This window comes from Diplotaxodon limnothrissa, linkage group LG3 (genome assembly GCF_057381915.1).
Source record: "Diplotaxodon limnothrissa isolate DT_005_m linkage group LG3, D_limnothrissa_male_GT1.1, whole genome shotgun sequence".
In the NCBI taxonomy this organism is placed as follows: Eukaryota; Metazoa; Chordata; class Actinopteri; order Cichliformes; family Cichlidae; genus Diplotaxodon; species Diplotaxodon limnothrissa.
In genome coordinates, this window is record NC_140598.1 from 14,442,049 (window position 1) to 14,470,020 (window position 27,972).

General features: G+C 43.0%; 2 protein-coding genes across 2 annotated transcripts in view; one reads left to right on the forward strand and one right to left on the reverse strand.

Annotated features, from left to right (window-relative positions):
- Positions 1–27,972, reverse strand: part of LOC146634628 (protein NLRC3-like) — a 223,074-nt gene that overhangs the window by 127,202 nt on the left and 67,900 nt on the right. The window lies entirely within an intron of this gene.
- Positions 8,617–11,126, forward strand: LOC146634634 (OX-2 membrane glycoprotein-like). The gene is made up of 3 exons (XM_085349921.1): positions 8,617–8,671; positions 10,361–10,699; positions 10,792–11,126. Exons 1-3 carry the CDS (start codon positions 8,617–8,619, stop codon positions 11,124–11,126), a joined length of 729 nt encoding a protein of 242 aa, XP_085206047.1.

Consider the following 27,972-nt stretch of genomic DNA (forward strand, 5'->3'; position numbering starts at 1 on the left):
ACAGCTTGCCTTTTTTTCAAAACTTAGTTCTGCCTCCTTCCCTGTCTGCACTTTGGTCCACTTCATCATAACACTGGTGTACCCCACCATGACAGTTATGTCCAAGTTTTCCCTGTTCCAGTGTTTAGTTTCTCCACTTCAGTCTTGGTTAGTTTTCCTTTAGTTTGCTCCTGCCTTTTGTTTTGTTTTGCTCACCAGCCTTGAATAAACGGTTCGCTTTTGGTTAAACTTTTGTTTCCACGCGTCTGCTTCTGGGTCCACACTTCAACCTCCACATAGTCCACAGCCCACACTGTGGTTGGGGTCAGGTCACAGAGTTTTGGACTTTAACTGGCATTTTATGCAAGGTTTCATTATTTTCCTGGAATTTACTTCCCACGTTTTGCTGGCTGTGTGTTATGACTCTGGAAATTATTCTAAAAAATATTAATTTGTGATTGTTTCATGACCAGATCCTACAGACTCTTTACAGTCATTATGGGATGGTTTTACAGGTGGGGGACACTGATATTTTTCCTCCTCATACCAGTGTCACTACTGGTATGAGAAGAGACCAGTAACCTGTACTTGTATCTGACAAAACAATCAGAAACAGATTTTATAAGGGTGGCCTGAGGGCCTGATGTCCTCTAGCAGGCCCTGTACTCACTGACTGGAACCATGCATGATTGACATTTGCCATAGAATACCAGAATTATCAGGCCACCACTGGCAGACTGTGTTTTTCACCCTGAACACATATGACAGATATGAAAGGGTCCAGAGAAGTTGTAACATCGTTCTGCGTGGCCAGTTTGATAGTGGGCCAGTAATGACCCAAGAGGCATATCAGTGGAGGGAGGCACAGACATCTATGGGCTGGCAGCATCACCCTGACTGCAATTAGGCATCAGGATGAAGTTTCTGGACCTCTGGACTGATTACCAAACTCTACGCTGGTGCAGTGGTTGCTCCTCCTGCTGCAAGACAATGACACCAAACACACCTCCAGGCTGTGTGAGGGCTGTTTGACCAAGAAGGAGCGTGATGGAGTGCTGACCAGATGGTCTGGCCTCCACAGTCACCTGACCTAAACCCAGTGGAGATGGTTTGGGTTGAGATGGAGCTCAGAGTGAAGGCAAAGGACCAACAAGTGCTCAGCATCTCTGGGAACTCCTTCAAGACTGTTGGAAACCATTTCAGGTGATGACCTCATGAAGCTCATGGAGAGAACGCCAAGAGTGAGCAAAGCAGGAATCAAAGCAAACATTAAATTTTAGTAAGCTCTTTGGGATCCACTAAGGTTTTTGAAATTCCGTCATATTTTGTTTGAGATATCTTTTTTCTCTGCTGATCAAACTGGAGAGTCTCACTGTAATGTGCCGGCGAGTCACACTCAATTTTACTTTTAGTTTGGAAACTGAACAGACTTTCAGTAAAAATAATGATTCAGCAATGTACAATGTTGGGAACTAATACATTTATAACTATTTTCTAAAGGATCATTTAATGCCACTACAGGCAAGCTAAAGTCTAGCTATCATTTCATAATTCCCACAGCAAAAGTAAGGTGACAGGTGACCCCTGTCAGCCGGTGATCGGCTGTGATCAGCTGATCACGGGGCCGGGGTTAAAAGAGAGACGCCACCCACCTGTTCGCCGCTCAGACATCAGTATCTTCTTGTCAGGAGCTCCGAAACTCTGCCGACGTCAGTCTCCGCCTGATTCAGCAACTGTGAGTGACAATCCCTTTCAATCCTTTTTCTCTTCCCGGCTCCGCTCGCTCTCTGTCTGTAACGACAGTTCCGAAGCCACGCTTCGTGCACTGGTCATTACTAGAATAACTGCGTGTCTGCTCCAAACCCACCGCTAGCCTTCGCCGCGCTTGGGTCTAGCCAGCACGCCACACGGGCACGCCGAATTACTGTGTGTGATCCGCCCGGCCGTGACAGGATGTCTGAGCCGCATATAGACCCAGCGGAATTCGAACGGCTGAAAGCCGAAGTGTTATATCTTCGCGGTGTGGTGGATCGGATGAGCACAAAGATGGAGTCTCTCACCGAAACTGTCCTCCAGCTTTCCTCTTCCGTCACCTCGCTGCAACGTCAGCCAGCGCCGGTGAGCGCTGAACCCCGGATCGGACTACCAGATAAGTGGAACGGAGTAGACGGCCGGCCTGATGGGTTGCTCGCCACCTTAGACATGATGTTTGAATGTCAACCCACTAAATACGCCACTGCCCGTGCAAAAGTGGCGATGCTCACCTCTCTCTTGTCTGGCCAGGCTCAGGAATGGGCCGCGGCTCTCTACAACAATAAATCTGCAGCGTGTAATGACTATGCTCTGTTTGTGGAGGAGTTAAAAAAGACTTTCGTTCCCCCCAGCAGTGAAGTGGAAGTGGAGTCACAGCTGCTTCATCTACGCCAGGGCAGCCGACCAGTCTGTTACTTCGCCTCCCAATTCCGCACCCTGGCTGCTAAGCTTCAATGGGGAGATGCTTCTCTGCGCTCCATCTTTCTAGAGGGACTGGCTGATTACATCAGAGACGAGATGGCCGGCCGTGAGGCCCCAAAGACCTTGGATGAGGCCGTGGACCTTGCCCTGAAGATCGACCAACGTGTGATGTCGCGGCCTCGCCATGCCCCTCGGGCCTTAAAACCCTTCCAGCCTCAGCGGACCACGTCGTCGCGACCTCCTCCCCCCTCTGATGGAGCCACGGCTAGCCCAAGCAGCACATCCAGCGAGGAGCCCATGCAGCTGGGTGGACTCCCCAAGGAGGAGAAAGAGAGACGCTGGCGTGAGGGCCTCTGCGCCTACTGTGGATCAGCTCGACACCGTCGTCCCCAGTGCCCGCTACGGCCGGGAAACGACGACGCCAGGTAGACTGCGGGGGTGTCCCACCTGGCCCTTCCCACTCCTCCGATCCCTCTCGTTTTCTGTTACCGGTCACATTTCACCTGAAACACCAACAGCTCTCATCCGAAGCCCTCCTGGACACCGGAGCTGCCGAGAACTTCATCGACCAAAAACTAGCCTCTCGGCTTCGCATCCCATTGACCTCCGTCGACCGATTTCTCCCGGTGACCTCAGTAGACGGGCGACCACTCCAACCCTACCCGGTCCAGTTCCAGACCCAGCCAGTCCGCATGTCTGTCGGGGATCATCAGGAGGAGATCCGGTTTCTAGTAGTCTCGGCCTCTTCCTCTCCTCTCATCCTCGGATACCCCTGGTTCCGTCGACATGACCCCCACGTCTCCTGGTCTTCCTGCCAGATCCTGGACTGGGGTCCCCGGTGTTCACGCCGCTGCCTTCTCCTCCGGACTGGACAGGACTCAAAGTCAGAAGAGGCGTCACCCCCGGAGCCCATCGATCTGGATAGGATCCCTCCGGCTTACCATGACCTGTCCGAGGTCTTCAGTAAGAGGCGAGCCTCCGCTCTCCCTCCTCATCGCTCCTACGACATGGCCATCGAGCTCCTCCCGGGAGCAGTCCCTCCTCGTGGTCGCCTGTTCTCGCTGTCAACCGCAGAGAACAAAGCCATGGAGGAGTACGTCGCTGAGGCTCTCCAACAGGGCTTCATTCGCCCTTCTACCTCCCCTGCAGCTGCGGGGTTCTTCTTTGTAAAGAAGAAAGACGGCGGGCTTCGCCCCTGTATAGACTACCGAGGCTTGAATAAAATCACTGTTAAGAACCGCCATCCTCTTCCTCTGCTATCCACCGCGCTCGATTCCCTCTCCCAGGCCTGCATCTTCACCAAACTAGACCTACGCAGCGCTTACAATTTGGTGCGGATTAGAGAAGGGGACGAATGGAAGACGGCCTTCATCACCCCTAACGGGCACTGGGAGTATCTGGTGATGCCCTTCGGCCTCTGCAACAGCCCTGCTGTCTTCCAACACCTGATCAACGATGTCTTGCGGGACATGCTGGGCCGGTGGGTGTTTGCCTATCTGGATGACATCCTGATCTACTCCCGCACCGAAGTGGACCATATTCGCCATGTGCGGGCCGTGCTAAGCAGGCTGCTCGAGTACCAGCTGTTCTGCAAACTGGAAAAGTGTGCCTTCCATCAACGGTCCACTACCTTCCTGGGCTTCACCATCTCCTCCAATGGCCTGACCATGGACCCGCAAAAGCTCCAAGCCGTGACCCAGTGGCCTCAGCCTTCCAGCCTTAAGCAGCTGCAGAGCTTCCTGGGCTTTGCCAATTTTTATCGGCGCTTTATCCGCAATTTCAGCACCATTGTCGCGCCACTGACATCCCTCACTAAACCAGCTAACCTGCCCAGGCCCTTCTGCCTCCCCCCTGGTGCGAAACTGGCATTCCGAGACCTTATCCGTCGGTTTGCTACAGCTCCCGTCCTGCTCCACCCTGATCCTGCCGGAGATTTTGTGGTGGAGGTGGATGCCTCCGATGTTGGCGCTGGCGCCGTCCTCTCTCAACATGGCCCGGATGGAAAACTTCACCCGTGCTGCTATTTTTCAAGGAAATTCTCTGACACGCAGCGACGGTATGGTGTCGGCGACCGGGAACTCCTGGCCATCAAGTGGGCCTTGGAAGAATGGCGGCATTGGCTCCTGGGAGCGAAAGAACCATTTCTGATCTGGACTGATCACCAGAACCTGATCCATATTCGTTCTGCCAAGCAGCTCAACCCAAGGCAGGCCCGTTGGGCCTTATTCTTCGAACCGTACAACTTCCACCTCGCCTACCGCCCTGGCTCCAAGAACACCAAGGCAGACGCCCTCTCCAGGCAGTTCGCCCAGGACGACTTCACGTCAGACCCTGGACCTATCCTACCGTCTCATTGTTTCGCTGCCCCCCTTCGGTGGCCCTTGGAGGACTCTATCCGGGATGCCCTGACCGCCGAACCGCCTCCGCCGGAGACCCCAGCTGGGCGGCTCTATGTGCCATCCCGGTGCCGTCAGGAGGCCTTGCTCTGGGCTCACTCCTCCCCGCTCTCTGGTCACCCTGGGCCCGACAGAACCCTCCAGCTCCTCCGTCGTGCCTTCTGGTGGCCCTCCATGACTCGGGACGTCCGTGACTTCGTTTCCGCCTGTGACACCTGTGCTCGGGCCAAGTCCTCCACCCAGCCGCCCGCTGGCGACCTTCACCCTCTCCCGGTGCCGAGACGTCCCTGGTCCCATGTCGGCCTTGACTTTGTTACCGGCCTTCCATCTGTGGACGGTCTTGACACCATCCTCACCTTTGTGGACCGGTTTTCTAAGGCGGTGCACCTGGTCGCCCTGGCCGGCCTCCCCTCCGCCAAACGGACGGCCGAGCTCCTCCTGGACCATGTCGTCCGGCTTCACGGATTCCCCAAGGACATAGTCTCCGATCGGGGGCCACAGTTCACCGCCAGGTTCTGGAAGGCCTTCTGCCGCCTGATTGGAGCGTCTCCCAGCCTCTCGTCCGGCTATCACCCTCAGACCAATGGGCAGGTTGAACGGACCAATCAACAGTTGGGGCGCTTCTTACGGTGCTTCGTCTCCGCCCAACCGTCGCTATGGCCTCGTTACCTGGTGTGGGCTGAGTTGTCTCATAACCTTCACATCTCTTCCGCCACCGGTCTCTCGCCCTTTGAGGTCTGTCATGGATTTCAACCTCCTATCTTCAGCCATCAGGAAGCGGAGGTCGACGTGCCGGCTGCTGAACGGATGGTCCGCCGCTGTCGCCAGGCCTGGATCAAGGCGCGGGCTGCCATTTCCCGGGCCAACGCTCTGTACACCCGGCAGCATCGTCGCCGCCACCGCCCGGGTCACCCCTTCCGGCCGGGGGACCGCGTCTGGCTCTCCACAAAGCACCTACGGCTGCGCGGTGAGTCCAAGAAGCTCGCTCCCCGGTTCGTCGGCCCGTACGAAGTCACTGCCCGGCTCAACCCCGTGGCTTACCGTCTCCGGCTTCCGCCCGCCATGAAGGTCCATCCGGTTTTCCACATCTCGCAGCTTAAGCGGCACGTCGCTTCCCCACTGGCGCCCCCCTCCCGGGCCCCGCCCCCGCCCAGGATCGTCGATGGGGGTCCTGTCTACACTGTCCGTCGGATCTTGGACTCCCGTCCCCGGGGCCGGGGGGTCCAGTATTTGGTGGACTGGGCTGGCTACGGCCCTGATGAGCGCTCCTGGGTGCCGTCCCGCTTCATCTTGGATCCTTCCCTCATCTCGGATTTCCGTCGCCGCCGTCCTGGCCCGTCGGGTGCCGGTCCTCGGGGGGGGGGGGGGGGGGGGGGGGGGGTCCTGTCAGCCGGTGATCGGCTGTGATCAGCTGATCACGGGGCCGGGGTTAAAAGAGAGACGCCACCCACCTGTTCGCCGCTCAGACATCAGTATCTTCTTGTCAGGAGCTCCGAAACTCTGCCGACGTCAGTCTCCGCCTGATTCAGCAACTGTGAGTGACAATCCCTTTCAATCCTTTTTCTCTTCCCGGCTCCGCTCGCTCTCTGTCTGTAACGACAGTTCCGAAGCCACGCTTCGTGCACTGGTCATTACTAGAATAACTGCGTGTCTGCTCCAAACCCACCGCTAGCCTTCGCCGCGCTTGGGTCTAGCCAGCACGCCACACGGGCACGCCGAATTACTGTGTGTGATCCGCCCGGCCGTGACAACCACAATGTGGCAACAAGACTGAATTAAGACTGGAAACCTGCACCATCATCTCATCCATCCTCTCAGTTTGGAAAGTAGACCTACACCATTGTCTCAAAGGTATACTCTTCTGTTGGATAATTTGTTGGTTTGTTAAAAACCGACAGAGGAAGCTGTACAAACACATCACATGTCAGTTTTCAGCAGAAGTGTAGAGAGGACAAAATGTAAGCGCTGAGAACTTCAGAATCTGAGATTTGTCCAGATTTATAGAGGAACAGATCAGATTTATTTTGTTTATATCATGTTCAGTCTTTCAAAATTAGAAAAGGCAGAATTTGTGCTGTTCAAACACACTGATTCCACAAAAAGACAAAAATGTGAAATTTCCTAGCTAACAGTTACAGAGTGTTACGAGTTCAAAATTGGGGATGGAGACAAGAGAAAAAACCACAATAACAACACTGGTCCGGCCGGGTTGAGTCAAACGATGATTTTAATGATCACACGCGTGGGAGATGGACACTGATGCAGACAGCCTCAGATCTCAAAATGGTGGAGCATTGATCAAACTTTTATAGCCTCTGGTGCCCCCACCTTATCATAAAAGCCTAAACATTCACATGCTTTTCTCTCACACAGCGCCTAAGCTACGACCTTGGCTCCCTGTTTATCTGCTCCTGCTGAGATGGGGCAGAAAACTCCAGCATGTTCTCTTCTAATCAGACAAATAAGGCGATGACTTTCTGCGAACAGTATTTCTTATAACATCATAAAACAATATCATTCATCCACAATAAATCAGCAGTCTAATGTAATGCAAATCAGTTTAACTAATGCAATAGTTATCAGCTTCTTCTAATTCAGGAAAATAATGCCAACTAAAACTACCTAATAAGTCACAATCTTTACTTAGGGGTATAACATGGCATAAAATAATATTATAATCTAACACTATGCATTGTATAATAGCCAGTGAGGGGACAGACATGGCAAATGGTGCAACATGTCAGACTGTGGGATTATACATTTGTTAGTTTTTCTAATGGCTTCTTCAAAAGGTAAGTTTTATTCCATATTGTCATTTTTGGTTTTTTAAGTTATTTATTGTGACAGGAAAACAAAACAAAACAAGAAGCTCCTAAAAAGGTCATAAATGTGAGAACTTTTCCAAAGAAATCTCAGTCAGTTATGCCTGAGATAGAGAGATAATTATAACAGAGTAAAGATAGCATTAAAATGTTGGTGACAGAAGTAATGCTAAAATCTCAACAAGCCAAAGTTACATACATGCTAAAGAGAAAGATCAAACAGTACTGAAATGAAGAAGTGGGCATTACGGGGCTTCCCCAGTGAAATAACTGAACTTGGAGCACAAAATAATAAATAACATACCAGTAATGCGCGGAGGGAAGGCTTCTGAGAAAATGTATAAGTTCACAGGGAATTTCTACAATAGCACGAGTTAGATGTGGGCAGATTGATGCAGTTATCAATAGTATTGATACCAATGCTGGTATTGTTACTGGAGATATACTACTGCAATAGGATTGGTACTTTGTTTCTGTCCTGTAAGTTCAGTATGTACCTCAGTGAATTCTGTTATGTAGTTGTTGTTGTTTTTTTAAATGAAACATAAAACACGGACTATGAAAGCCTCTTATTTTGTTTGTGCAGCTCTAACAACAGTGATACAAGCACAGCAGACTGAATTCAGCTGTCAGCTCTCGGAGACTAAATACATCCTTCAGGTCACATGACAGAAAATCTTACAAGATGTGGAGACAAATGTTGACACCTACAGCTTTACTGAATTTTCAAAATGCAGAAAAAAATGATTGAGTTTGCTGATTAAAACACTGATGAAACTCTGCACTGGGAAGTTTTTGTACTTTACTTGGTACAGTTGATCATTCTAACATGCCTTGGAATGTCCCACAAGGAAGGGAGATTCTTCCTTCCTTCGGGGACATTTGAGTTTTCAATAATTTGGCTATTGTACGACGTTGTTTCAATACGTGGTACAATAGCCAGTGGGGACACAGAGACGTGCACCATGTCAGACTGTGGGATTCTGTGTTTGTTTTTTCTTTTTATGGCCTTTTCAAAAGGTAAGTTTTATTCCGTATTGTTGTTTTTGTTTTTTAAAGTTATTTATTGTGACAAGAGAAAAAAAAAGAAAACAAGAACCTTCACTCGTAATAATTAAAAATTGATCCTAAAATGTGAGAACTTTTCTCTGAAGTGACAAAGAGATTGTCTTTAGACAGAATTAGAGGGAGATACAATTACTGAAGAGTTTAGATTTTGTTTGAATGAGTGACAAAACGTTTCTCCCACTGAACACTCAGCCTAATAAAAAAGAACAAAATCAACTTTCTGTGTCATGAGTTGTTCATCATTCAGATTAATGAGACTGTTTTGAGAGCTGTGTGAAAACAGCTTTAGACTGTTTTGTTAAAGGTTGCCCCATGCCTATTCATATTACGATGAAAGCAATAGATAAACCACATGTTTGTGTGTTATGTATGTATGGTTGGTAAATTAACAAAAATTGGGTTGTATGTGGCCTACAATCTAAAAGACGTTTCACAACCCCAATGTAGTTAAAAACAAGAAGGCACTCATTTCCATTAGACAGAGACGGAGTTCAGGTCATAAGTAGTTTACTGACAATTATTTAACATTTGAAATGAAAAGATCCGTCAGTCCATTCACATATATACTGTTCAGAGAAGGAATGTAGTTTAGAGCAAAGTGTAGTAGTGTGAAGTGGCTAAACACACTCACCAATTGTTCTAAAATAAACAATTTATCAAAACATTAACAGTCTTTCACACATACATACAGTTTATACACTATTTTAAAAAGAAGGGGTTGAAGACCTGATTGATTACAAAAAGTCTAAAATGTTCTGGGTAACCACAGAAATCTTAGTCAGTTATGTCTGAGAGAGAATGTTTATGACAGAAGTAATGCCAAAATCTCAACAAGCCAAAGTTACATACATGCTAAAGAGAAAGATCAAACAGTGCTGAAATTAGGAAGTGGGCAATATAGGGCTTCCCCAGTGAAATAACTGATCTGAAATAACTGAGGCACAAATTAATAAATAACATACTAGTAATCCACAGAAGGGGAGGCCTCTGGGAAAATGTAGAAAATCAATGGGAATTTCTACAGTAGCACGAGTTACCAGTCAATACCAGTCCTGGTATTGGTTATGTTGAAGTGATGGGTTTTATAATTCATTTTTGGTCCACTGAAGGGATTGTTTTGTAACCCCAATATTGATATTTTGTAAATAAAAAATATGACCTCAATTAAACCTTTAAATTCCCTGCACTTGTCATAGATATCTACATGATGTCCAACAAATATACATCAAGTCCAAGGTTCTAATGTTGAACGCCATATTGATGTCCAGCTTAAATCATGGTTGGACCTCCAAATTGTTGAAAAAGTTCAAATGCAGTACAGACCTCCAGAATTGGTCATGGACCAACAGAACCAATATAGACACGATCTGTACATCTATCTGACTTTCTTTGTTTAGTTGGTAGCTAACTGAATTGTCTTACTTTTTTTTTATAGATGAAAGAAAATGTCCCTGAAACATACAGTATGAAACAATGAGTGTCAGGTTTATATTTATAGTCTACATCACATTTAAGTGGTACCCATATGTCAATTTGTTTGAGCCTAAAACACAGACTACTCCATGACCCGAATGATTGTTTAATCCTTCCCATCAATACCTCTCAGTTCCACATCTCTAACTCATGTTATTCTCCATGCAGCTCTAACAGCAGTGGTCCAAACACAGCAGACTGTGCTGGCAGCAGTGGGAGAAGATGCTGAATTCAGCTGTCAGCTCTTGGACACTGAAGACGTCCTTCAGGTCACATGGCAGAAAATCTCACGTGATGTGGAGACAAATGTTGCCACCTACAGCAAGTACTATGGTCAGAGAGTGAATGATGGCTTTAACGATAAAGTCAAGTTTAAATACACTGGACTACAGAACTGCTCCATAGTCATCAGGAATGTGACGGAGCAGGATGAAGGATGCTATCACTGTCTGTTTAACACTTATCCTGAAGGCTCCTTCACTGGTAGAACCTGCTTCCAAGTCTATGGTAAGAACTTTTGCATTAATGTGTTTAAATGTGCTAGAAACTGATTTCCTTTCAACAACATATTCCTTGCAATATCTCCTGATCCTTCACAGAGCTGCATGAACCTGTTGTTGATGTCAGAGAGTCAAACTCTGCTGAAGAGTGGGTTGTTTCCTGTTCAGCCACTGGTCGACCTGCTCCCACTGTAACACTCTCACAACAACACCTCAGCTTCTCACAGTACAACACTGTCAGTGTGTCCAACACCAACGCTACATTCACTGTCACCACTACAGCTGTGCTCTCAGGTTCACGTAAACACAGCACACAGGTGGGATGTGCAGCACGAGTGCTCTCTGCTCCTCACAGAGAGGTGATGGAGACGATTCCTGAGGTCCAAAAAACATCTGTTGGTGGTGAGAAACTCTTTCTGTATACCACAGACTAGACTAGAGACGGATGATACTTGGGTAAATTTGACTGGGATCTAATAACAATGACTTCAGTACTTCATGAGTGATGTATTATTGTTGGTCAGCGTCACGTTTTACTGTTTTTTTCACAGATTTTCCCTCAATCACTGTAATAGCTGCAGCAGTGCTGGTGTTGGGGTTTGTCTTTTTCTGTTGCTCCACTATGCTGCTTGAAGAAAAGTTACCTTTTCACTTTCTAGTATGTCGTTTTGTAATGTGTCTTATCTTATTAACATGATAGTGATTTATTGATTCTAACCCTAAATCTATCTAGTAATGTCTGCACATCTTTTCAGTACTGATTTTAAAGTGTTTTAATCCTTCTGTCACTCAGGGAACCCAATAAGGATTCAAATACTTCAAAAGTCAACCAATGACATTGATGTGTAAGACTATTTAATAATTATTTATTGTTTATATTTCATTTATTCATTCATTCTTTGCACTGTGATTTAACCCATCTTTGTGTAAAGCAGGGGTGTCAAACTCCAGGCCTTGAGAGCCAGCGTCCTGAAGCTTTTAAATGTATCTCTGCTGCAACACACCTGAATAAAATTATTAGGTCATTAGCATGACTCTACCCTACTCAAGTAAATTTAAATAAATGTAAGTACATACCACCAGGTAGCTCCACTCGTACCCAGTGTAACGGGAAGTGAGAGGGTTAGGTTTTGTCGCTTTGAATGTTCAGTTGTGTGATGCAGCGATTAACGTTTGAGTAAAATATTGGGCTCCCTCGTGTCTTCCCTACATTCCTCCACAATGTCCGTTTTTGCAAAAATGTACTTCTAGAAGTACTTTTATTGCACGATGTTCATTCACTCATGAGCTGCTGCAACATGAATCAAATGGCTGAACTGCCACCTTGGCGTGCAGTCAAGTTCTACAGTCTGCTAATGATCTAATAATAAGTATTAATATTCCTCACTCACCTTACTAAATGTTTGTGAACACAGCCAGAAACATTTGCATCACAAACACAGACTAGTGTTTATTAGCAGAAGCTTTTGGGTGGTTGCTCTCAAACCTGTGTACAAGTTGAAGCATTAATGGTCCCTTCACTGATTTCCAGGTATCCAATGTCAGGGCTAACAGATGGATTCAGACGCAGGCAGCGTTCTGGCAAGCAAAGGGTTGACAATTTATTAACACAGAAGGGAAACCACAGTGATGTGTATATACAGTGCATGGGGCAGGGCTTCAGGGCTCCAGGGGAAGGAATCCACACTCGCTCTCCACTCGGCCCAAACTCCGCCACTCCTCTTCTTACGCACACTCGCTTCTCCACAGCCACTCTCGCTCCAATTTCCACTTATGTTGACACACACAGGGATCACAGGTCAGGGTCCGCCACCAGTTCCGGGGAGATCTAAACACAAAGAGTCCAATTAGATCAATACGCCACACAACACTGAGAGAGTTTGTCTTAGGAGAGCTGAGAGCACGAACATGGGAGGTTCAACGTTCCAGTGCCGAATACTCCGTGCCGCAGCGTTAAATAGGCAAGGGGGACGCCGCCTGATCAGCAACAGGTGTAGAAATCACCGCAGATACGTGGGCCAAGGGTGAGAGCCCACAATGAGCTCCACCCAGGGAAGCAGGAGAGAAAACAAAACAAACCTGTGGCCAACATGAGCGAGCCGGAGAGGCACAGGGACCATGACAGCCAATACCAAGTGCACAAGTTCACCCCAGATGGTTCCTCTTCTCTGTAACTTGGAGGATGTGGAGTAGGCTGTATTTTAATCAAAGACATATCAATCAATCAATCAATCAATCAATCAATCAATCAATCAATCAATCAATCAATCAATCAATCAATCAATAACCATGTCTAAAAACAACACAGGTTGACCAAAGTGCTGTACACAGTAAAAGAAAAAGTAAAAAGTAGAAACAAATACACACAATGAACAAAACCAAAAATAATCCCAAATTTCGTTTTTTTTCCTGAAGGGGTCAAACACTTTTATGCAAGAATGACAGCGAGGTGAAAAACCTTCACCCGCAAGAAAACTCGAGCTGTGACTCATAGTACGAACACACACCTCACAGTAACACACTTTGTTTAATGTGAACTTTTTGCCAAGCTAGCTAATCCTGACCAACACACCAGACACAGAAGATAAAGGAACGATGTTTTACTGTTAGAGACAGAAAGGTTAAAACATTTTGGCAGAGGGCTAAAAGGGGCTAAAATTACCCAAAAACAAATTCCATTTGACCAAAAACACTTAATTTTTAAAAAATTAAGTATATAGTTATGAATAATGAACAAATAATTAACAAACTGGGGTTTATAAATCGTGTAACACATCCTCATGGTAAGAAATTTTACCTTAATGCGTTACATGTGTTAGAAGTCAATGTATCTTTAACAATATACTCCTTATTTTATATCTCCTGATCCTTCACAGAGCTGCATGAACCTGTTGTTGATGTCAGAGAGTCAAACTCTGCTGAAGAGTGGGTTGTTTCCTGTTCAGCCACTGGTCGACCTGCTCCCACTGTAACACTCTCACAACAAGACCTCAGCTTCTCACAGTACAACACTGTCAGTGTGTCCAACACCAACGCTACATTCACTGTCACCACTACAGCTGTGCTCTCAGGTTCACGTAAACACAGCACACAGGTGGGATGTGCAGCACGAGTGCTCTCTGCTCCTCACAGAGAGGTGATGGAGACGATTCCTGAGGTCCAGCAGACGTCAGATTATCAGTGATGGTGAGAAACTGAGATGCAATAACAATGCATTGTGGTAGTATGCATTTTCTCTTTGATCAATAATTGATGTATTCATTTTGATCAGTGTCACATTTTTCCTGCTTTTTCAAGTTTCCTCCTGGATCATTGTATTAGCTGCAGTATTGGTGATGATGGTCTTTGTCAGTGTTGCTGCTCTGCAGTAGGCTACTCTTTAAAGAAAAAGACCAGATAACTTTCATTTTTCATTTCTTGTCATTTTTTTCTACACCAAAATCTATCCAATAATATCTGCATAACATTTTCTACTTGTGATTTAGTTATTAATTCTTTGCTTCATGATTCAATCGGTCTTTGTCTAGTATTAAATTTTATGTTTCCCATTTAATCCCACTGGCTTTAAAGTGTTTCACCAGATTTTTACGAAGTATTTCCAGTCTTTTGTTGTCTCTGTCCCAAATGTTCTGAAATGTGTTGCATGTATTAAAAGAAGTTGGACCAAAAAATGTACTATGTACTTATAAACTTACATTTATGAAAGCTGAACAAACATTGATGTACTTGACTTTTGTAACAGTGAAAAGGCGATCTGTTTTTATTGATAAATATATATGTTTGCATTACTGTTATTTAGATTGCCATGTTAGAACGTAGCAAACAACATTGTTTGTTCCTCTATGGTTTCTTTATTTTTACAAATCTAAATGTTTTTTGTCAAAAGATTAATAATTTCATATTGAGGTCAGATGGTCAGCAGTTTTGATGTTTTTGCAGAGATTTTATTTTTTGCAAAATAGCACAAGTAAACATTAAAAGTAGTTCCTAAATCAAGGCATTTATTATTAAGGCGGCCATTATTATGGCCCTGTGTGGAAAAAGTGATTGCCCCCTAAACCTAATAACTGGTTGGGCCACCCTGAGTAGAAACATCTGCAATAAAGCGTTTGGGATAACTGGCAATGAGTCCTTTACGAGGTGCTGGAAGAATTTCTGCCCACTCATCTTTGCAAAATTGTTGTAATTCAGCCACACTGGAGGGTTTTTGAGTATGAACCACCTTTCCAAGGTCACAGCACCTCAATCAGATTCACGTATGAACTTTGGCTAAGCCATTCCAAAGTCTTTATTTTGTTTTACTTAAGCTGCTTAGAGGTGGACTTGTTGGTGTGCTTTGGATCAAGTGCACTTCAGCTTGTGGTCGTGAACAGATGGCCAGACATTCTCCTTCAGGATCCCAGAAACTGGATTCTGTTCATCTTGACGTTGCATCTCCAGACTGAGAGATCTCAATTACTTTGTTTCTTATTTGCTTCTGAATTTCCTTGGATTGCGCCATGATGTGTAGTTTTTGAGGATCTTTTGGTCTACTCTACTTTGTCAGACAGGTCCTGTTTAAGTGATTGATTCAGCACAGGTTTGGCAGTAATCGGGCCTGGCTATGACTATGGAAAAATTGTATATTTTCTATTGATAAATGCAAATATTTTATGTCTGTTATGTGCATTGCCGTGTGGAGAATATAAGGAAAACAATTGTGTGGTTTACATTGTTTCTTCCTCTTAGATTTCTTGATTTTTTTAAAAAATTGCAATAACTTTATGTTAATTTCAGTGCACTTTCACATTTCTTTAAATTCAAACTACAGTCCTGTGAATAACTAGAAACACTTCTAGCAGCACAAATGTGAGCTAATTGTTTTCTGCTTGACTTTATCAGTCTCTCATATTGTTGTGGAGGAATGTTGGCCCACTCTTCATTACAACGTTGCTTCAGTTCTTTGAGCTTTGTGGGCATTTATTTAAGCACAGCTCTCTGAATGTCCCAGGTTGAGGTCTGGACTTTGCTTTTCAGCTATTCTGCTGTAGATTTGCTGCTGTGTTTGGGATCATTGTTTGACTGCAAGACCTAAACTTCACCTATTAAACAGTTAACTCTGTATTTTACACTTTATGTGAATATTGTTGCAGATTTCAATTATTAATGTTTTTATAACTTTGTTCTTTCTTATATTTAATATTATACAATATTTATACTTCATGTCTCTGTCTTCTTTTGAACACTCCAGCACAGCATCACTATAACTTTGTCCTCACTGACAATAAAGCTGTTTTATATATTTCATTGCAAATGTTTCAAGCAATTTGTAGCTGTATCTTAAGATATTTTGTTAATAATATAGTATTTTAAATTGTTTTTTTCCCCATATTTGAGAAATATTTAACATGTAAAAGTCTGTTTATGTACAATTTGGTGATATTAGCCCTGATTATTGGAGGAACTTGTACATGAAGCAGATTTCTGAGACTTCAGATTTGAAGGTTGTTGTCATATAATCTAAATGATGGCAGATTAACGTTCCCTACCTCTGTCCTACAACCACAGGACTCCTTTGCATTCGACTGATAGAAATTTCAAGCTCAGTGTTAATGAAGATTTCAAAGGCCTTAGTGCAGGGGTAGGGAACGTCTAAAACCTGCAGGGACACCGGCCCTCGAGGCCTGGAGTTCCCTACCGCTGCCTTAGTGTGAAAGGAATGAAGCTGTAGCGCCTCCCAGTGGTTGAAAAGAGGTACACAAGAGGTTAGAAATAAGAGGCTGTAGAAATAACATTACAGAAAAGCAGGACATGCTCAAGCAAAACATTATAGAAAGTCTGTCACGGTTCTGGGTCAGTTTGACCCAGTATTTTGAGTTGTCATGTTTTTGCAGGTTTAGTTTAGTTCCATGTGTCATTTTCTGTCTCTCTCTCTATGTCGAGTCTGCGTCTTAGTGTGATGGTTTCTTGTTCCTGTTTTATTGTGAAGGTCTGCGTCTCATGTGAGTGTGTTCAGTTTGACCTCTGTCTCGTCTTGGTGATTATTCCCAGCTGTGTCCACCACCTGTGTGTAATTCCCCTGTGTTTCTCTGTGTATTTAAGTCGTGTCCTCTGTCATTGTAGTTGCTGGTCCGTCTGTGTGTCCATCATGTCTCACCCGTGTGTTTGTGCTCTGTAGTTTAGTTGTTTCCAGTCTAGTTTAGTTCGTGCTCCATTTGCTGTTTGTCCATATTTATTTTTGTGTTCAATAAACCACCTTCACTTCTCCACTACTGCCTGCGATTGGATCCTCATTTATTATTTTCACACGGCTCTCCTCACCCGCCGTGACAGTACGGACCAGCCAGATATGGATCCAGCGGCAGTCACCCCACCTAGGGAGCTTCAGGAGGCCGTTATCGACTCTGCTTCTAAATTGATTTACCAGCTGTTAGAGCATGAGGGAGAAGTGTCTCTTTACACTGTGGAAGCCAACCTACAACACCTTATTTCCAGTTACCCCTGGTTATTGGACTCACTGCGTCCGCTCGTACAGAATTTTGTTCTTCACGAGCTTCACCTACACCCCCCCGCCACTACCGCTCGCCTGCTCATGCAGTGATATCATCAGTGACAAGTCAGGTGATAGAGGCTAATGCAAAATGGTGTTTCAGTGAGGCAGAATTTATTATGACAATACATTTTTAAAAAAATACTCAGTATGAATTAAACAGGTTAAAGGTCAATGCTCTGTTGTAATATAAAGACAAAATGATTGACAGCAGCCCAGCAATATCAGTAAAACACAAATTAGCCACATGGTGCAATGTAAGGAGCTCTGTGATTGGTTAGGAAAGGACAGACTGGCCACCTCGATTTTTCTTCACTGCACATTGATCCATAGCTTTGCTCTGTAAAGGCTAACAAAGTGCTTTTGCTTTACAAAGACATTCAGCGTCGGTATTCACTCTTTTAAAATGCCACTGAACACTGGAGTGAAATGGAGCCCTGATCCTCAGAGTTTTATTGTTGCTAACATTTCTTATAGATAGCACAGATAGTGCCCCACTGCAGTAATCACTCATGTCTAGATATTCCTGTTAAAAAGGAGTTTTTCCTCCCCACTGTAACATGGCAAACATAGCAAACGCATAATCCAGCTGAAGCTTCAGACAGCCGTCAGACAGTGAAACACTGCCATCTGCTGGACGCGAGTAACACAGACGCTGAAGGAAAAGCACTCAGAAGGAAAAGCACGCACACTTGGAAGACTTGACCATTTGCACAAAATGAATGGCTGACACTGGACAGATGAGAGAATGTGGATGGTCACACCCTCGTGCATTAAAGAGGGCTTTCAGTTCATTGAAAACACAAAACCAAACACACAAAAGACACAATGAGACAGCTGATCAGTTTGCTTCACTAAATCATCGACACAAGCCGTGTTGTAGAGGGTACTGCAGCCGTGGCAGGTTATCATCTTAATGTGGCCCTGACACTCCATCGTACGCCACAAAGCTGTGAATAAATGAAAAGCAAAGAGGCATCATCACTAACATAATAACTGTAGAAGTTATCCCGCTGCATTACATTTATCAGGATATCGTAATAAATGTTCATCATATGTTGCTTTGACCCATCATTGTTGTCATTAATATCGCTACGTGATACTGGACACTTCCTGTCATTCATATGTCCTGACTTTGTGATCAGTGTAGCAGCTTGAAAATAACTGCTTGGTTAACAGCAGGTGTACAGGCAGGTGCTCTGATCAAATAACATGTTTGGCTAAAGAAACAGAAAATAAAAACATGTAAATAGGAACACCCACATCTCTACTTCTTCTTCTATTTTCCATTTCACACTTACAAAAAAGTTCTCCTGCGTAGGTGTTGAGACAAATATATGTCAATTTAATACTTCAGACAGGCCCCAGAGCAGGTCTGAACAATTAGTCCACTTAAAATCAAAACTGCAATTTGAAACCCTGCAATTAGCAATTTTGCAAAGAAAACTTGGCTAGGCTAAGCTAAGCTAACTGTTAGACAAAGTAGAGGAGTTGGAAGAGTAAAGGATTCTGGTTAACTCCAGTTCAACTTAACATTAAATTAAACTGACAAATATCATGTTTATATTCATATCTTAGTCTTTTGATGAGCTCTATCTTATAAATCTTTTAGACTCAGACGAGGTCGGCACAGGGACAGGCCTCGGGGGTCCAGGCCCACCTGGTGAAGTCCTTCTTCCCCAACATCTTCTGATGTACTTCATTTATACATTTTGGTAATGAAGTACTTAAACTACCACCTCACTGATTAGTTATTGCAGTGTGAGCTCAGTTCAATTAATCAGGTCACAGTAGTTTAGCACTTCTACAGCAATCATGCAACCAGCATGACTGAGGAGGACACTGGGTGGACGGGCTTTGCAGGTCAGACTTTGAAACTATCTTTTATTGTCATTACGCCAAAAGCAGTGAAATTATATGCTGTCCCATTCAGTGCAAATAAAGAATCTGTGTTTACTGACAGGACAAAGCACTGAACATGATTTCATCTGTTAACCTGGACAAATTCCAAAACAATTCCTTATTATTTCTTTTTCTTAAGTAAAACCAGTAAAAGCTTCTACTTCAAAAATATGGACTTAACACTGAGATCCTGATATTTTAGACCAGTTGAATTTAGATGATCTTTTTTAGTTCATTCAGTTTGCTGGTTCTAACGACGACGGTCTTCATCAGTTTTAATGTCACTGTGACTCATATCTCTGCATGGCTGTTTTGTTCTGAGTGCACTGTGACAATGAAGTTAAGATCCGGTGATCAGCACAGCAGCCTGGGAGTGACTGCTTGGTTAACGACAAGGTTTACAAGACCTGATCAAATGTCACACTGGAAATATTTTGCAAGTGAAACAGCAAATGAAAAAATGTAAATATGTTAACTGGACCACCTACATTGTTTCGAGAGCAGGGGTGAACTAAAGAGTGCGACCCATCACTTCAGTTTCAGCATATAATTTCTATTTAACACTCAAAAAAATCTGTTGTACAAGTATTAAAAATATATTCACAAATGAAATTGACATGCCTGAGATGAAAACATTACTCATACAAGTTGTCAGGTAAAGTCTATAGCACTGTTACATCTAAATATGGACACTGAGCTGGGACGATGTCACAGATCTGAGCCTCTGCACCTTCACTATACGTTTGTGTATGTCAGGCCTGTCCTGTATCTCTCCACCACCTGATCCAACACACCACCAAATCCTGATCAGCTGATCATCTCTGCTCCTCTAATCACCTGAATATCCAAGTATCCGAAAGTGTCCATCGATCTGACAATACAATTGTAAAATCGATCACTGACCTGTGCCCTAATGTGTTCTGTGCACTTGTGAACACACTTCCTTATGGAGTACGTTTATTAAGGACACTCTTTCATTAGCACACAGGTTCAATAACACAACAAATAACCTCCAATAAACCTTTTAATAAACTGTCATTGGAGGCTGATGTGTTCTCTCTTGGCTTGTTTTCTTGTTGTGTGCCACACAGAAAATAAATGCATGGTGTCTTAACTCACTGATACTGGGATATCAATGAGCACAGAGTCCAGCCAACGATGGCACAAAGTCAAACCTCCTTCAAGGAAACTGGAGAGTCCAACACTGGCATTGAGGCTACCCCAACAATATCAATATGGTGTAACTTCCTGCTCTAACTCAGGCTCCTTCCCCACAAGAAAGATGATATTTTATGTACTCGAAGTCAGACCTGGAATCTGCGGGTCAGACTTCCTGGGCCCCCGACCCCTGACCTCTGAGATTTTCATGTCTTGTATTTTATAATATTTATCTTTTGTTCTCCTGCCAAAATTGTAAACACTGTCATCATGCCATATTGCACTGTTGTTCGATCAGCTTCATTAAATATACTTTTATATATACTTTTATCCTTTGTTTTGTTATACATCCATTTAAACCCTCATATGAAATTATTACAACCAACTGGTAGTAAAACAAAAATAAAAAGATTGTTCAACATTTTAACTGCAAATGGTCAAAACACTCACTTTATTTGCCAAAAATTATACTTAAAAAGGGGAAAAAAGAAGTGTTAATAGTTTATTTGAAAGGTCAAAATATACCAACACATCTTTTTATTTTAAATCTATTTGTTTGTGCATTAATTTTTTTTCTAAAGCCAGATGTGGAAAAACAGGCTGCATCTACATGCAGGTTCTTGTGGTCAGTGGTCATCATATTTGCATTATCTTTCTGAGTCACAAGCAGGGAAGTGTTAAAGTTTCCTAGAAGTGGTGGGCCAGTGATGTAGGTGTGGATGCAAAGGATTATTTGAGGTGGTGCTGATCAGAAGTATAAAAATCAAAGTGTCCAGATCCAAACACACTTTGTTCCTCTGTGACAGAAGTGAACTAGAACTCACAGCAGCATCTGAACTGCAGAAGAGATCTCTGCTCATCTCCGTCTGCATTCCTCTTTTGGTAAGAACTTATTATGTATCATTTAAAATGATTTTCCTTTTAAAGCTGGGCAGCAGGCTCACGTTGAACATCTCCATAAACTGTCATAATTCTGCTGCTACACTAAACACTGCATTCGGTGAGCACACTAAACTTACGTAAGCTGTATATTTGCACGGTGAGAGACCTGTTTTTGCTGATTTGTGTTCAAATACAACAAGATCTTATTTAAACTGACTGTCAGATGTTGCCTATCCAGTTATGTAATGAACCCACTATATACATGAACCACAGACCCTTCACCACATCTTCATCACCTGCTGTTCCAGACAACCAACTTATACCTGAACCACTGCAGGTTAATCATCATCATTAGTAAAGGAAAAAAAAGGTGAGTGTCTTATTATTTTTATTTTGCAGTGTGTCATTGTTACTACAGAGCACACTGAAACATGTGACAGGAAAGAATAACTGAGTGCAGAAAGGCTTTTATATTAAATCGGATTTAAACTTTGTTCTTAATGAACCGGATCTATTATGACCTGGACTTTTATCTATAAAATGGGCTTGTGAAACCCAGAGGAAAACTCTCTCAATATATCTGTAGATATAAATATATATTTATCCAAATCACATCAAGTAAAAAAGGCAAAATGACAAAATTAAAAAAAAGAATAACAAAAAGTATAAATGAAAACACAAAATTTTAAGGCAAAAACAAATATCTTGATGTCTTAATACGATGAATATAAAATATAAAGTAATACAACAAGGTTAAATATCTAAACATTTAAACTACTTCAGCTTTTCAAAGCTTCTTTTTCCAGTTGAAAATGACATCATCACGCCTGAATCTGCTTCCAGGAGCCGTCCAGATCAGGCTTGTTCAGGATATTTAGAAATCGTCCTAACAGTTGAAAAATAAAAAATAAACAGAGAACAAAGTAATATATATGATTAGAAATAAATAAAAAAGAAAACTATAAATAAAACGACTTCTTTCATTTAAAGAAAAAGGTCTATCAGTCCTCTTGTCGTGTATGTTTGCAGCTCACAAAGACGACTTACTGAGCTTCAGGATCCAAAAGGATGTATCTGCCAAATTCTTAATGTGGAAAAATGTCCATGTGTTTTCTTCTCCAGGAGACGATGAAGACACTGTTTGTCTGCACGATGCTCGTGCTGCTCTTTGCTTCCGGATTTTCCAAAGTGAACAATTTTCAACCAAGCGAGCACCGACCTGAAGAAACACCTTATGAAAAGTTTAGAAGACAGCATGTAGATGCTAAGATGACTGAAAAGCTGTGTAACACAGAAATATCAAATAGGAATATCTACAAACTTGACAACAGTTGTAAGGAAACCAACACATTCATCCTCAGCATTCCAGCAAAGGTCAAATCCATTTGTAGAGGTGATGGGAGCTACGATGAAAATAGCGGCATGACGTATAGTACCGCAACGTTTCGCATAATTAAATGTAAGCTAAAGCATCAGGGAGCCAGGAAACCCAGCTGCCAGTATGAAGGCAGGCTTCTCACTAACAGGATCATTGTGGTGAAATGTGAAGGGAAGTTACCTGTGCACTTCAATCGGGACCTTCTACCCTCTGAGCGCAACGATGGCGAGCAACTATGAGGAAAGAGTGGTGTGGAGGGGGGCGTGGTCTGCGATGCTGCTGCAGGTGAGATGGATGTACCTGCGCTGCATTTGCTATCACGCCTCGCCAACTTAAAAGGCTTTGTGCTGTCTGAGTTGTTGGTGTTGTGGATGTGTTGGCTGGCAGTCCACAGACAGACTGATTTACACAACTGTGGAAAAAATTAAATTAATAAATAAAATAAATTGGAAAACATAGATGTGTCATTATTTCATATAGATTTCAAATAACATACCATTTGATGTCAACATGTTTTAGTTGCATTTGCAGTGCTCGTGCTGTTATATTCTTATGATTCTGTTCATTTTATGAGTGTATCCTTCAGCCTTGCTTCACATATTTACTGCTGCTTGATCAGCTTTAGTCCTGCTAGCATCAGCACAGGTAGAAACAGATCACACATCAGAGAATCGGCCGTGCATCTAAATGCAAATGGAAACTAAAAATGAAAACATAGATAACTGAGCTGAACTTCATAGATCTGAAAGTTGACCAATGCATACATAGTGCTAAAAATCAGGTATCGGGAAAACACATTATTTTATATTATGCTGAAGTCAATTGTTATCCTTTTTTAAAACTATATCATATAATAAAGTCTGTTTTGAAGTTTACTATGGTAAAAAAAATATTTTAAGGCTCTTCAGATATACTGTAACTTCATAGGTATGAACCATCAAAGCATTTTCATCATGAATATAAAACTTCATTAGGTAGATCTGTTCAAATACTCATTAATGCAAATATCTGATCAGCCAATCACATGGCAGCAACTCAATGCAGGTGTAAAAGGTGAGGTCTAAAAAGAACCTTTAAGAAAATATGAATCATCTTAATCAGTCTTTAATTATGAAGCAATGGCCTAACTCCCTCTGACAAACAGACCTGTGGCAAAATTTATAAACCACTTTTGACTTTTTCCAAGGTGAACATTGTCTGGCAGCAGGTGCCCTTCCCCTCCCAGATCACGGTTCATATCTGATTTTCAGCTCTAAAGTTTATTTTTCTCTTCATAACAACTGTGCAAAGGATGATTTCTGAGGATGATGACTCATTGAAAATGCTTGGATGCTGACAATTATGCAGAGTCAGGCATGGAAAGGCTGCTCTTTGTGACAGGTGGGTGCTGTCATACATGGGTGTAGCTGCCAGCTGTCCTCGAGGCTTCACCTCTGCTAAACGTGTGTCTCTGAACTTGACCTCGTCTCATAAACTCTCCTGCTTCCAAGTCTATGGTAAGAACTTTTGCATTAATGTGTTTAAATGTGCTAGAAACTGATTTCCTTTCAACAACATATTCCTTGCAATATCTCCTGATCCTTCACAGAGCTGCATGAACCTGTTGTTGATGTCAGAGAGTCAAACTCTGCTGAAGAGTGGGTTGTTTCCTGTTCAGCCACTGGTCGACCTGCTCCCACTGTAACACTCTCACAACAACACCTCAGCTTCTCACAGTACAACACTGTCAGTGTGTCCAACACCAACGCTACATTCACTGTCACCACTACAGCTGTGCTCTCAGGTTCACGTAAACACAGCACACAGGTGGGATGTGCAGCACGAGTGCTCTCTGCTCCTCACAGAGAGGTGATGGAGACGATTCCTGAGGTCCAAAAAACATCTGTTGGTGGTGAGAAACTCTTTCTGTATACCACAGACTAGACTAGAGACGGATGATACTTGGGTAAATTTGACTGGGATCTAATAACAATGACTTCAGTACTTCATGAGTGATGTATTATTGTTGGTCAGCGTCACGTTTTACTGTTTTTTTCACAGATTTTCCCTCAATCACTGTAATAGCTGCAGCAGTGCTGGTGTTGGGGTTTGTCTTTTTCTGTTGCTCCACTATGCTGCTTGAAGAAAAGTTACCTTTTCACTTTCTAGTATGTCGTTTTGTAATGTGTCTTATCTTATTAACATGATAGTGATTTATTGATTCTAACCCTAAATCTATCTAGTAATGTCTGCACATCTTTTCAGTACTGATTTTAAAGTGTTTTAATCCTTCTGTCACTCAGGGAACCCAATAAGGATTCAAATACTTCAAAAGTCAACCAATGACATTGATGTGTAAGACTATTTAATAATTATTTATTGTTTATATTTCATTTATTCATTCATTCTTTGCACTGTGATTTAACCCATCTTTGTGTAAAGCAGGGGTGTCAAACTCCAGGCCTTGAGAGCCAGCGTCCTGAAGCTTTTAAATGTATCTCTGCTGCAACACACCTGAATAAAATTATTAGGTCATTAGCATGACTCTACCCTACTCAAGTAAATTTAAATAAATGTAAATACATACCACCAGGTAGCTCCACTCGTACCCAGTGTAACGGGAAGTGAGAGGGTTAGGTTTTGTCGCTTTGAATGTTCAGTTGTGTGATGCAGCGATTAACGTTTGAGTAAAATATTGGGCTCCCTCGTGTCTTCCCTACATTCCTCCACAATGTCCGTTTTTGCAAAAATGTACTTCTAGAAGTACTTTTATTGCACGATGTTCATTCACTCATGAGCTGCTGCAACATGAATCAAATGGCTGAACTGCCACCTTGGCGTGCAGTCAAGTTCTACAGTCTGCTAATGATCTAATAATAAGTATTAATATTCCTCACTCACCTTACTAAATGTTTGTGAACACAGCCAGAAACATTTGCATCACAAACACAGACTAGTGTTTATTAGCAGAAGCTTTTGGGTGGTTGCTCTCAAACCTGTGTACAAGTTGAAGCATTAATGGTCCCTTCACTGATTTCCAGGTATCCAATGTCAGGGCTAACAGATGGATTCAGACGCAGGCAGCGTTCTGGCAAGCAAAGGGTTGACAATTTATTAACACAGAAGGGAAACCACAGTGATGTGTATATACAGTGCATGGGGCAGGGCTTCAGGGCTCCAGGGGAAGGAATCCACACTCGCTCTCCACTCGGCCCAAACTCCGCCACTCCTCTTCTTACGCACACTCGCTTCTCCACAGCCACTCTCGCTCCAATTTCCACTTATGTTGACACACACAGGGATCACAGGTCAGGGTCCGCCACCAGTTCCGGGGAGATCTAAACACAAAGAGTCCAATTAGATCAATACGCCACACAACACTGAGAGAGTTTGTCTTAGGAGAGCTGAGAGCACGAACATGGGAGGTTCAACGTTCCAGTGCCGAATACTCCGTGCCGCAGCGTTAAATAGGCAAGGGGGACGCCGCCTGATCAGCAACAGGTGTAGAAATCACCGCAGATACATGGGCCAAGGGTGAGAGCCCACAATGAGCTCCACCCAGGGAAGCAGGAGAGAAAACAAAACAAACCTGTGGCCAACATGAGCGAGCCGGAGAGGCACAGGGACCATGACAGCCAATACCAAGTGCACAAGTTCACCCCAGATGGTTCCTCTTCTCTGTAACTTGGAGGATGTGGAGTAGGCTGTATTTTAATCAAAGACATATCAATCAATCAATCAATCAATCAATCAATCAATCAATCAATCAATCAATCAATCAATCAATAACCATGTCTAAAAACAACACAGGTTGACCAAAGTGCTGTACACAGTAAAAGAAAAAGTAAAAAGTAGAAACAAATACACACAATGAACAAAACCAAAAATAATCCCAAATTTCGTTTTTTTTCCTGAAGGGGTCAAACACTTTTATGCAAGAATGACAGCGAGGTGAAAAACCTTCACCCGCAAGAAAACTCGAGCTGTGACTCATAGTACGAACACACACCTCACAGTAACACACTTTGTTTAATGTGAACTTTTTGCCAAGCTAGCTAATCCTGACCAACACACCAGACACAGAAGATAAAGGAACGATGTTTTACTGTTAGAGACAGAAAGGTTAAAACATTTTGGCAGAGGGCTAAAAGGGGCTAAAATTACCCAAAAACAAATTCCATTTGACCAAAAACACTTAATTTTTAAAAAATTAAGTATATAGTTATGAATAATGAACAAATAATTAACAAACTGGGGTTTATAAATCGTGTAACACATCCTCATGGTAAGAAATTTTACCTTAATGCGTTACATGTGTTAGAAGTCAATGTATCTTTAACAATATACTCCTTATTTTATATCTCCTGATCCTTCACAGAGCTGCATGAACCTGTTGTTGATGTCAGAGAGTCAAACTCTGCTGAAGAGTGGGTTGTTTCCTGTTCAGCCACTGGTCGACCTGCTCCCACTGTAACACTCTCACAACAACACCTCAGCTTCTCACAGTACAACACTGTCAGTGTGTCCAACACCAACGCTACATTCACTGTCACCACTACAGCTGTGCTCTCAGGTTCACGTAAACACAGCACACAGGTGGGATGTGCAGCACGAGTGCTCTCTGCTCCTCACAGAGAGGTGATGGAGACGATTCCTGAGGTCCAGCAGACGTCAGATTATCAGTGATGGTGAGAAACTGAGATGCAATAACAATGCATTGTGGTAGTATGCATTTTCTCTTTGATCAATAATTGATGTATTCATTTTGATCAGTGTCACATTTTTCCTGCTTTTTCAAGTTTCCTCCTGGATCATTGTATTAGCTGCAGTATTGGTGATGATGGTCTTTGTCAGTGTTGCTGCTCTGCAGTAGGCTACTCTTTAAAGAAAAAGACCAGATAACTTTCATTTTTCATTTCTTGTCATTTTTTTCTACACCAAAATCTATCCAATAATATCTGCATAACATTTTCTACTTGTGATTTAGTTATTAATTCTTTGCTTCATGATTCAATCGGTCTTTGTCTAGTATTAAATTTTATGTTTCCCATTTAATCCCACTGGCTTTAAAGTGTTTCACCAGATTTTTACGAAGTATTTCCAGTCTTTTGTTGTCTCTGTCCCAAATGTTCTGAAATGTGTTGCATGTATTAAAAGAAGTTGGACCAAAAAATGTACTATGTACTTATAAACTTACATTTATGAAAGCTGAACAAACATTGATGTACTTGACTTTTGTAACAGTGAAAAGGCGATCTGTTTTTATTGATAAATATATATGTTTGCATTACTGTTATTTAGATTGCCATGTTAGAACGTAGCAAACAACATTGTTTGTTCCTCTATGGTTTCTTTATTTTTACAAATCTAAATGTTTTTTGTCAAAAGATTAATAATTTCATATTGAGGTCAGATGGTCAGCAGTTTTGATGTTTTTGCAGAGATTTTATTT

What these genes read in the sequence shown, in the direction of transcription:
- LOC146634634 (XM_085349921.1), top strand. Translation starts at nt 8,617, where the DNA reads ATGTCAGACTGTGGGATTCTGTGTTTGTTTTTTCTTTTTATGGCCTTT. An exon ending in TTTTATGGCCTTTTCAAAAG is followed by an intron (nt 8,672 to 10,360) that starts GTAAGTTTTATT and finishes TTCTCCATGCAG; the next exon opens with CTCTAACAGCAGTGGTCCAA. An exon ending in AACCTGCTTCCAAGTCTATG is followed by an intron (nt 10,700 to 10,791) that starts GTAAGAACTTTT and finishes GATCCTTCACAG; the next exon opens with AGCTGCATGAACCTGTTGTT.